General features: G+C 29.5%; 1 protein-coding gene across 1 annotated transcript; it reads right to left on the bottom strand.

The window, feature by feature from the left end:
- Positions 1–2515: 2515 nt before the first annotated feature.
- Positions 2516–2856, bottom strand: LOC125839265 (transcription factor PAR1). The gene has a single exon (XM_049518240.1). It carries the CDS (start codon positions 2854–2856, stop codon positions 2527–2529), a length of 330 nt encoding a protein of 109 aa, XP_049374197.1. The 3' UTR covers positions 2516–2526.
- Between the last annotated feature and the right edge of the window lie 9860 nt (positions 2857–12716).

A 12716-nucleotide genomic window follows, 5' to 3' on the forward strand; every position in this document is an offset into this window, starting at 1 on the left:
TTAAGTCTTGGTGACACGTTCTTATTATATATGACATCAAATATGAATCTTCATTGCATCCGTCCTCCTCTAATACGATATTCGATATTTCATTGATCTCTTCATTTTCTTGGATTCTACACCCAAGATAAGATACTTGAAACTTCCTTTCTTGCAAGCGACTTGTATACCAATTCTCATTTCCCCATCCACCTCCTATTATACAACACTAAACTTACACTTCATGTACTCTGTTTTAATCCTACTCGACCGAAACGAAGAAGTGCTACAAAAATCAACTCCCATGAAGTTTCATTTTACATAACTATATGGGCCTAAAAAAATGTCCCACTAGTGAGATGAATCAGAAAGCCCAGTAACCCCACATGAACAATTGAGGTCCATATATATTCATGTTCAGAACTCTGCAATCGAATAAGGCATATTCTTTGCTATATTACACGTGGTATAACATCATAGGCACTAATTATTTCTAATTATTTCTACAAAAAATAATTTCTTCAATTATATAGTTCGTCTTGTGTAGTAAGAAAGTCCACATTATCTATTCAAAAACATCTTCAATCATATAGTTTGTTCTATGTAGTAAGAGAAGAGAAGGCCCAAAATAGTCATCATCTTTGGGTTAAGATTTAAAATCATTCTTGAATTTTCACATGAAGCACTAATAGTCCTTCATGTTTATAATATTGGTGCACTTTTGATCCTTCTCTAAACTTTTGCCTATTTTTTAACATTAATTTTGTCCATAATTTTATGTAAGGAATGTTCCATCGTCTTTTTATATATTTAATAGAAATAATAACTCTATTTGAGAGAAGGTGAGAAAAAGAACATCTTGTTCTGTTCAGTAGAAATATTACTGCAGCTAAACTAAGAACATTTTAACATATAACATTGCAAGAAAAGAAAAATTTGTACTATTGCACGTGAAATCGTCGTGATGAATCTCTCGACTTCACCTGCAATACGATTTTTACTTAAACAAAATAAGGTGTTTTTCTTCTCACAATCTCTCACATGGAGTCATTATTTCTACTAAATATATAAAATGACAATTAAACATTCCATACATAAATTATGGATGAAATCAATGTTAAAAAATAGGCAAAATTTTGAAGGAGGACCAAAGTGCACCAATATTGCAAACATGAGGGACTATTAATGCTCCATATGAAATGACTTTGAGTCCTAATTCAAAGATGAGGGACTATTTTGAGCCTTTTTCTCATAGTAAGAGAATCCACGTCCGAAACTGATTATAGATTCAATTATCGATTCAAGAACGTAAAATATATCTCGATATAAAATGAATAGTTATTGTACTAAATGGGTACAAGTTGTCAGACATTGGATGCTGTGTCGTACCTCATACTGTATGTATATATATTACCTGTCTATTTTTGGAAATTGACTGCTGTTGCACCACATGATTTATAGATTTCAACCCCACATTCATGTAAATACCATAACAATCACTGCACTTAAATCCAAAACTCAGGCTAGCTGTATAAAAGTTTTATATTTATCCATATCATTTTATTTAATTTCTCTATTATTAGATTTTCTATTTCTAATTTTATAATGTCAATTTTTTGGATCTAAACATTACACATTTACCTTTAATAATAAATCAGAAACAAAAGGGGAGGGGGGACAAAGACAAACTGAGGACCATTTTTCTTGGTAAAGAGAATTGGAGATACCTCCAAATCATCACACTTCCTACTACATGATCCAAGAACATTCCTTAGTTTTTTTTTTTTTTTTTTTACCTGATGTTCAATATCTTATCTTAAATTTATTTAGATAAATGTTATTTGAATCAAGTTTGTTTAAACGACTTCTTTTATCTTCATGACATGCTCTTTTCTTTCGTAAGATATGGATAAAATCTGTACACACTTTATCTTTTTCAGACTTTACTTATAAAATTTCACTATATGTTATTATTGTTATTGATTCAGAAGCAGAGTCAAAAATTGAAACTTATAGATTTGAAATTCTAGCCTTTTTAAATTTAAAGTATACAAATTAAAAACAAATGAAAAGTTTATATCAAAATTAATTCCACTCCTTCTCCTAGCTAATCTAGATTCATACCATATAAATTTAAAATTATTATTCGAAAAATATATTAAAACAATTTCATTTGAGCCATAACAAGTGATTATATATATCTTCATTTACTAAATAATCCCCAAATCTCCATAAATTCATACATATTCTATTAGTTATTCATTCAAAGTACCACTTGGAAATGAATAATATTATGATAAATTTAATTAAAAGAAAATTAATTCCTATTTGAAATCTCTAAGATCTCTCTACCCCCACCCCCACCCCCACCCCAACAAAAAAAAGGACAGAAATTAAGAGAACCAAACAATTGAATAAAGGTGCAAGTTTTAATTTTCACTAGCCCTTCTCCTTAGCTCCAAAACAAAACAAAACAAAAAAAAAAAAAACTAAACTTGGTCTTTGATTACTAACCAAAATGTACCAAAACAAAAAAAAAAGACAATTTTAACCTCCAAGCTTCATCCTTTGTTTGTCATTTCCTTCAACAAAGCTAGCAAGAACTTTGAGTGCTTTAACTTGACATTGCAATTGCAAAATATAGCCAGCAGTTTCTTCAAATAGCATATCAACTCCAAGTGTTTCTCCTCCTGGTACTATTTTTTGCAATGCCAAGATCTTTTCTTCCACTTCTTCTTCTTCTTCATTATTATTATTAACAATATAGCCACTTTCTCTCCTTCTTTTTTGCCTTTTAGACACATTTTGAGTCATCCTCTTATCTTTTCTTGAAAATGTGGCTACTATTGCACTTGATTCTTCACAACTACTCTCCATGGAACTTTTTTTTTCTTTTTTTTGAAGAGAAGAGAAGAATGGTTATAGGGTGAAAGTGGTGGTGGTGGACTGTTAAATTATTGTTGTGTTATAGAAATGTCAATGCCAACCAAGCTGGGCCTACTTTTTTGGGGTTTTGGGTTTTTAGTGAATCCCCTGATCCATATTGGTTTGTCACCGCGATTAACTCCCACGCGTCACATGCCCTAGTGATTTTATCTCCTCCAATATTAGTTGTTCCTTTTTCATACCTTATTAATGATGATAATTCAAATAAAAACGAAAAATAAACTTATAATTGAAATATATTTCAATGTATAAGTAGTAATATGAAAAAACGATAATATAAACGTATTTTTGATCGTCAATTATAAAATGTATGCAGATTTTATCATTACTCCGTGAAGGTAGTTTCGAGAGACCATCGACTCAATTATAACAAATCCCAATATAAAAAAATAAAGGAGACAATGAAGAGAATATAACAAATAACAAGAAAACAGTGAAAAAATCTATCAAAAATGAGCCAAAACAACAATAAAGTCATGTGATAATTCAAATACCACGAACAACATATTAGGATCGATTATTAAAACTCAATTTCAAAAAAAAAAAAAAAAAAGAACTACAATACTAGGCAATCTAAGCAAAACAACACTATACTACCTACTAATCTTAATCTTAATTCGTACCTTCCACGTCCTTTTATCTATAGTCATATTCTGAGTAACCTAAAGATACATCATATCATATCTTATACTTCTTTAACCTACTTTCATCTCTCCTCAACAAACCTTGTATAACTATCCTCTCAGGGGCGGCTCAACGCAATCGAAGGCCTAAAGCGAAATTTCAACTAGAGGCCTAAAATCTAAATAAACTTCATATGCATTAATTTTTTTAAAAAAAAAAACTTACATTTTTAAATGCAAAGTATACTTAATATTTTTTTTATAAATGATTTATTTGATTTCTTTTACAATTATTAGCTTTAGATAAGATTTTATCAATTCAACGTTGAAAAACATTTCTTATTCGGGCAATTATTATATGAATTGTTAACATAGAATTTGATTCAACAAGTTGATAATTTTGTATACCCCACATTTTACTATGCTTGTTGTAATGCTTGAAAATCTAAAAAGAAATAGAAAAAGAATTTACAATTCACTCAACACTTTTCGACTATTGATTCATATTTTTGATAGAATATTACTCTAACTTATCAAAAATTTAAAGAAGAGAGTGTAAAAGGAGTTAAAAGAATAAAATAATGTGAATATTGGTGCAGTGAGTGTAAGAAAATAAAATATTTTTTCTTGATTTCTTCTATTTAAATGGGATTAAAAAGAGTAAAATATATATATTTTTTAAAATATATATATTATCATAAATAATCAATCTTTTCTATAAAAATTTAACACATAATTTATTATTGGTAAAAAATTGAGGCTGGGGGCTAAGGCCAATGCCTTATTCAAATAAAGCATAGAGCCGGCCCTGTAATCCTCTCAATGTACATCTCCGCAAGTGAAAGTCACGTGGATGAAACAGGCGAGTGAGAAGGGAGTGTGATCGAGTGCGTGAGGGTGTAGGAAAAACAAGATAAGGACGCAGAAGGTGGGGTCCATTATAAGAGGAAAAAACAAAGTAAAAGCACATGTGATCACATGAAATTCTCGAAGGAAACACCATCCCCATGTGCTCTCTCACTACAAAGGTTACACCCAATAATCATGGATCCACGTGGCAATCTTTTAATTGAGGGCCCCATCCCCTTACCCTTGAGCCCCACCACACAACACAACAATCCTTTTCTTTAATCTAATGACGTGGCTCACTAATTTTGTAGACTACTCACTCAACTCATGTTTCCAACAAGGAGACATCAATCGGCGTACGTAATATTTTATTCTAATATAATTATCTCATTTATACATGACGAAACTAGTAATTTGTATATTGGTTCAATAACACTATAAATTGTTTTCATAAAATTGAAATCCTATCCTCTAGTAATGAGGAAGAGTACAAGATAATGTCACATGTAATGACATCTCATATAATATGCTTTTTAAATAATTGAGATTTTTTTCATAGTTCATAATAAGTGAATTATTCAAAGCTCAAGACAATTATTGAGACTTTTTAATTTTTTTTTCATATTTACTCTTCATTTAATGAGACTCTAATTAAGTTATTTTATATTTTCTAGTAAATTAAACTAGTTTTAAAATAATTTAAAAGTTAATAACAGAAACTAACTTTTAATTTAATGTTTTAAATACTTTTTGTAAAAGGGTATGGTATATTCGATAATTCACTTAATTAATATGAATCGGAGAGTGTATTCATTTTATAATATGTTACACAAACTAAATAGTATATTTATTGCAATAGTCAATATATATATAACTTATATCATAATTTTATGATATGCTGATTTTATGGGTGGTGGGGGTGGTGGGGTTACTAGTCTGTAGGGGAATTGGGAATTCATGTGATCAGAGCTGCCAAAATTTTTGTTACCTTCAAGCATTACATGTTTACACATTATCTATATTTTATACACCTTACTATTTATTTATTTAATTTATTATTATTGTCTCAATTTTTGTAATGTAGTGTACGTTGGGAAGTACAAAATTTCTTGGATCACTTGCAATATATAAATTGTTGAACGTGATCCAACTACAACTCACACTTAGCCAGGTTGATTCCCCAAATCTCACTTTTAATTACTTTTATCCTTTAAAAAATTCTAAATTTTTTACTGGGAATTTTGAAATCATGTGACTACTAGATTTATTGTACAAAAGTAAAATCTAACTTTGATCTTATTTTACTGGTTGTAGATATACACCTTTCAATTTTATTAACTTGTTAGATATATATAACTAAACCTTTTTGCACATGTCACTTTTTTCTTTTGGTGTGAGTGGGCACGTGAATAGGAAAGAGTGAAAAACGAACAAAAGATTTTTAAAAATTGATGAGATTTTGTTAGATAAGAAGATATAGAGATCGAGAATTATGATAGAAAGTTAACACGTCGAGTGGTGTTAAGTTACTCTTTCAGTATTGTGATTGTTACTTTTCTGATGTTTATTCTTAGATTGATGAGTATAATTACTTGATGTTGTATTTGATTTAGTCATTGTATTTTTTGCGGTTGCTAGTGTTTTCCTCTTTATTATTTTGATCATGACTTTTCTGTTATTGTATTTCCTTTACATTTGTTTTTATATGATCTACTTAGGCAATGGTCTATCATAGACAACCTTGTTACCTTCATAATTGTGTACACAAACCACCTTCCTAAACTTTATTTGTAACAGATTACATTGAATATATTATTATAATTGTTATAGTATCGCCCTATATGAAAGTACACAACCCAATTTTGATATGGAAGGCTGAAGAGTGAGCATATGCTACGTCCTAAAATAAGGATGACACGATCAATATATATATAGAGAGAGTTGTTAGGAGGGGTAATGCGAACGCATGTGGTGCATGACTATTGTTGCTCGTATCTTTAAGGTATTTGGTTGTCTTACAAAAATGTAAATCTCGTGTTTAGTTGTCTTTTTTTTTTGTCAAAGTGAGGGATTCGTTTCATTCGAAATCAAATCAGATGTTATTAGTCTTTGCTCTATCATTAATTATTTCTATTTTCCACACAAGATAACCGATATGTATGATTTATTTGTTTTGAAGTATTACTAAATTCAAAGAGGCTATTTCCAAACAAAAACAAAAAAAACATGACAAATAATAAGGGAACGGTAAATAAATGAAACAACACATCACGTTCTTATAATGAAACATTAATTATATAATAATTGGGAAAATGCATAAGTACCCCCCAGCTTATGCCCAAAATCCCTGAGACACACCTAATCTTTACTAAGGTCCTATTACCCTCCCCCCCCCCAACTTATTTTATATATAATTTTCTACCCCTTTTTGGCCTACGTGGCACTATTTTGTGGGCCCAGCGTGTGTTGACAAATTTTTCAAGGATACTGCCACGTAGGCCGAAAAGGGGTAGAAAATTATATATAAAATAAGTTCGGGGGGTAATAGGACCTTAGTGAAGGTTAAGTGTGTTTCAGGGATTTTAGGCATAGACTGGGGGTACTTAGGCATTTTCCCTATAATAATTGGACGAAATTGTCTTGTTGTAGAAAGCATGTGACTTCGTTCATCCCACCAACACACAAATTAGCCCACATAATTTGTTCATGAGTTGATCCCACTAATTAGTTCATTGATCCAAATCTAATCCACCTGTCATGTATCTTAATTAATTATTAATCTCAATTACTGAGATTGTGTTAGGACAAAGTCGTGATGGGACAAATTAAGGAAATTTCTAATTAATATCAAATCAACCGCACTAATTTTTCTTTCAAGTAAGAAATAAAGTAAAGCAATTAGGTAAAGCTTCATGAATTTTTTGTTGAAAATAGGATATAAATACAGATCTAGTTAGTACATAATGTACCTTATTCAACTATTATTATTCAAATAGGAAATGATGAAAATTCAACAAGTGATTAATTAATTACTAGTACCAAATATGTGAAACACATTAAAAGTTTTTCTAATGCTAACATGTTTTGAAGGTGAATTATATATATATATATATATATATATATAGTTAGATATTTTTTGAAATCGCTACTAGTAGTAGTTTATACATTTACTAACTTAAAATACCGAATTATTATATAGATGATTATATGTATTACTCAACATTGAATAAAAAGGAAAGTCTGATACACTAAACTTTCGTTATATATGCAGGGTTTAGAGAAAATATGACCACATAAATCCATTGTATAGGGTGAAAATTGATTGAATACACATACATGACATTCGAGGAAAATAATGAAGAGAGATCGGGAAAGTCGATTCCCCGAGAAGGCACTCTCGATAAAGGGAAAGCAAAAATACTCTAACGGCTAGAAAGGTTCGGACGCTTATGACATGGACAAAGAGACAAAGGGAGACAAGATTACAGAAGGTTCAGGTGCATGGGCGAGCTAGCACGTACGAATCTAAGGGCTATAAGAATATTAGTTGACATCATTAACAATATCTCCACACATCCTTTATTTAATGATTTTAGTACTTTAGGGCTCAATTGGGACATTTCTATTAGCTATTGCCTCACTATTGTAACTTATAAATAGTTCAATTCGTTCCATTCATTTAAAAGACATTCTAAATTAAAAGTCATTTAAAAAAAAACATTCATAGAAAAGTCTGACTACAAAAGTCTATTGTATAGGGTGAGAATTGATTGAATACACATGACACTCTAGGAAAAGAAAGAAGAGAGACCGGGAAAGTTGATTCCCCGAGAAGGAAACTCTCGATAAAGGGGAAAGAAAAATACTCTAAAGGCTAGAAAAGGTTCAACACTAATGACGTGGACAAAGAAACAAAGGGAAAAAAGATAACAAAACGTTCAGGTGCGCGGACAAGCTCGTACAGATCTAAGGGGTATAAGAATATTAGTTGGCATAGCTAATAACATCTCTACGCGACCACTATTTATTGATCTTAGGGGTAGTTTGGTGTGATGGATAGGGAGAGTTAATCCCGGGATAACTTTTAAGTACCCTTTATTTCCTTGTTTGGTTGGAAAGTTTGGGATAACTTATCTCAGGATTAGGAATTAGTACCGGGATAAGTTATCCCTCCCATATGGTGGTATAGTAATCCCGGGATAATTTATCTCGGGATAGAATAGGAAAATGATAACTATATCCCTTTAAACCCTTTGTATACATCATTTTTCACATTTATGTATATTTACATTATTTTTAATATCATGTATACTAATATCATTACTTCTTATTTTTAGGATAATTATTTATATTTTTCTATTAAAAAATTACACTATATAAATATAATTTTTATTTATGAATTTATTTGACTAATTCTTATGTTTATTTATACTTTGATTTCCCATAAATCTTCTTTAACTTTAATAAAACTTAAAGAGGGAAATTCTATTTTTAAGCTAAATAAGAAAAAAGTTATATTTTTAAATAGGGATTAGCGTCTGAAAAATACCCCAACTTTGGTCGGATTTGTTGTTGCGATATTAAACTTTCATAAGGACCTATTACCATTTAATACCGTATTTTTTACCCCCTGAACTATTTAATAGTGTATTTTAAAGGTATATATGTACCCACGTGGACACATTACTATTTATAATTTTGCATTATTTTTATGTCCACGTGGCCAAATATATATGTTTAAAATACGGTATCAAATAGTCTAGGGAGGTAATAGGTCCTCATGAAAGTTTAGTATTGCAATAGCAAATCCGACCAAAATTGGGTATTTTTCAGACCCTTATCCCTTTTAAATACATATGGTACTTACCATGAGAATGCATAAACAAAAATATTTAAGCTAAATAAAATATATGATTTATTTTTAAAAATAAATAATTAAAGTTTGCAAAGAAAATATTATCTAAATAAAACGAAGGGTAATTTTGTAAACAAACAACTTGTTCTTAAAATTTATGCAATATCTATTGTTTTAATACAACAAACCAAACACTCCATAAGAAATAATTTTAACACAAATTTATAGCTGCTTGCTCTAGTTTTGGCAGGTGTTTTAGTGCAATTTTGGTCAATTTTTTGGAGTTTTTGCTGTTATTTTTTTTTCAAGTCTTAATAGACGTTTTAATGCGGTTTTTGTTACTGATTTGGTGGATTTTTTGCTGCTGTCTGAATTCAGATTTGGTTCAATTTTTGTGGTTATTTTTATGCAAATTTTGTTCAGTTTTTGCAGCTGGTTTGGTGTATTTTGGTCACTTTATTGTTGTTTTCATGAAGCATTTTTGGAGTTTTGATCCAATATTTTTGGTTATTTTGATACAGTTTTACTTCAAATTATGATTGATTTGTTTTTAATTAATATTTTACTTATGATAGTGAAGAGGAGAGGCTTTCCACGGGCCTATTTCAATTCATATGAAATACAAATTTAAACATATCACGTAATTTATTTTTTAAAGTGAATAAATAAAGCTCCATAAAAATACATATAAAAAGCCTAAATAAGATGAAGAATATTTTTGTAAACAAACAACTTATTCTTAAAAAGTATGCCATGCATATTAGTTTTAATACAACAAACTAAACAGTCAATAAAAAACAATCTCAGCATAACTAATCTCAGCACAACTAATCCCATCATAACTAATCCCAGCATAACTAATCTCATCATAACTTGTATTCAAACCAAACTACCCCTTAGTACTTTAGGGCCTAATTGGGACATTTCTATTAGCTAGTGCCTCACTATTATATCATATAAATAGTTTAATTTGTTCCGGTCATTTGAAAAGACATTCTGAATTCTAACCGTACAACAACTCTAAGCATTAAGTTGCCCTTTGTTTTACTTTATATGTTAACTAGGGAACGTAGCCGCGCTTCGCGCGTGCGTTAAGATATATGTGTTAGAATCAATTTTCTTTCCGATTAATTATATATTCCACTATATTATATTGTCCAATCTTGTCTTTATCTTTTGGTTTAATTGTAGGGAGAAGGGTAAAAATACTCATCAACTTATGTTTAATAGTTAACTTTACCCTATGTTATACTATGCAACCATCCATAACTCCGCCATCTACAAATTTATTATTTGTATCCTTCAATTGGATGAAAACCTCCAAATCAAGTAAAATTACCCGTTTTTCTTTAAAAATAACATATCATCCAATTTTAACCCATGTTTGATCCTCTAACTATCTTAACCCATGTCCGACCCTCTTACTATATTAACCCAAACAAATTAAGCCCATGTCCGACCCATCTAAGTTTGCCTTGCTATGAGTAGTAATGATAGCCATGATTGCACTTGAACATAATGCAAGTTCATTCTGTTTTAGTATTTGAATAAAAAAAAATGGTGAATGATGGAGTATGTAGAAATTCGTTTATCCTTCATCAAAACACAATATGAAAGGGTGTGTCATTTCATTAATGTAATATGAAAAGGTTAGCCAAAAAATTGATAAACTCATAACAACATAGTAGGCTAATTTATTAGATTAGAAGTAATATCAAATTAATTTAAGTTCTTATAATTGAGAATCAATTATAGGAAAGATAAAATGAAGTCTTTAATATTGTGAATTGTGACTATTGACTAACAAATTGAACAAATGTGAATGTTTATTTTCCTTATCCTCTTTTCCTTTATACCTCTTCATTGCCTTCATACTTTTACATTGCCTTTTTTTTAAAATTGCAACAATAAATTAAACTATGAAAAGAAAAAATTCAAATAAAGAAGAAAAAAGATAAATAGATTTATTGGCCATAGAAAAGTGCACATCTTATTGTCTATGCCTAACTTTAATTATTATATATAGCTTTATAGAGATAGAAACTAAAACTTATTCATCTAATTAAATTAGGGAACAACTCCAAAAGAATAAGATCTAAAATTTCAAAAATTAAAATAAAATCTTACAAAGACTTAAATAATAATATAATTTAGTGTTGGACTTTGCTCAAAGATCCCTTTTCTCCAACAAGATAGCAAGAAATTAAGAACATGACCTAGCGAATTAATTGGCACACTCTTTCGGAAGAGGTTGTATATGCTCCGTCTTTATGCTTGAAACAAAATTTCTTACGCAGATACATCTCCATAATCGCGGCAGCCATGATCACCTGTACAAAAAGAAAAACATGAACCTTGTGGTTTTCATTATGGAAACATAAAAAAATATTGCACATATTAAATCATACTCACATATATGACGACAGTGTGCTATATCATTAGTCCTCTACAAACAACACACTTCTCTTTCCATTGTGAGAGACAGTATCCTCCAAGAAGATCACCTAGGCCCTAGACTAATTGCACATGACATTACAAAACTTACATTATGTCATTAGAACATGACATTAGAAAGAATAGCAATTATAGGAATCTAAATTAGAACTACATCATGCTATTCTTATTTTTCGAATAGTGAAGGTCCATCACCATATACACTTCATTTTGAAAAATGAAAAATGAAATTGAATATCTCATGATTTTTTTCAAGTATTCTAAATTCTTGATTCTTGATTCATATTGAAATATTCTAATAGAATACATGAAGTCTTTAAAAGGTTAAAATCACAATAAATCAAGAAAAAAGAAATAATAAGAGAGCATAAACAATATGATAACAAAAGAAAAAGAAGTTACAAATACACCTTTAAATCATGGCTTCCTCGAAAAATTAGCACATCATTTTCCTCCATTCTTGTCACAAGAAAATTCAAGCTTCCGCAACTCAAAAGAAAAAGTGTAAAATTAAAAAGAATAAACTTGTAAATGAGTTTTTGGTAAAAATGAGAAGCTACAAAATTATGAGAATTTTATGAAAATATAAAGAAGAATGGAAGGTAAAAAGGTTTGTAACCGATTTGAAATTATAATTATTAATTAGTAAAACTCAATTAATAGAAAATAAATGTGATTGAAGTTATTTTTAAAAGTTTTTTTAAAAAATAAAATGGAAGAGATATGAGAGAAGGAAGAGGAAGGGTCTTACGTAAATCAATTAATTAATAGCATTAGGGATGAAATAAAAAAATATTTTTAATTTTCTGCTAATTTGTGTGGCAACAAATTAAATGAAATTGATTGAGTCAAATTTAATGGGGAAAAAACGTTTATGGTAATAAGTAAAAGAGAGATAAATAAGATATTTTATTTTTAGAAAGTTGTAGTTATAAAAAGTATAATATTAAATTATGATAATAAAAGGATAAATAAATTAGATTTTTTAGAAAATTATATTTTAAAAAAAT

The sequence above is a fragment of the Solanum verrucosum genome, unplaced genomic scaffold (assembly GCF_900185275.1).
Source record: "Solanum verrucosum unplaced genomic scaffold, falcon-dt-bn FXZP01000170.1, whole genome shotgun sequence".
Lineage (NCBI taxonomy): Eukaryota > Viridiplantae > Streptophyta > Magnoliopsida > Solanales > Solanaceae > Solanum > Solanum verrucosum.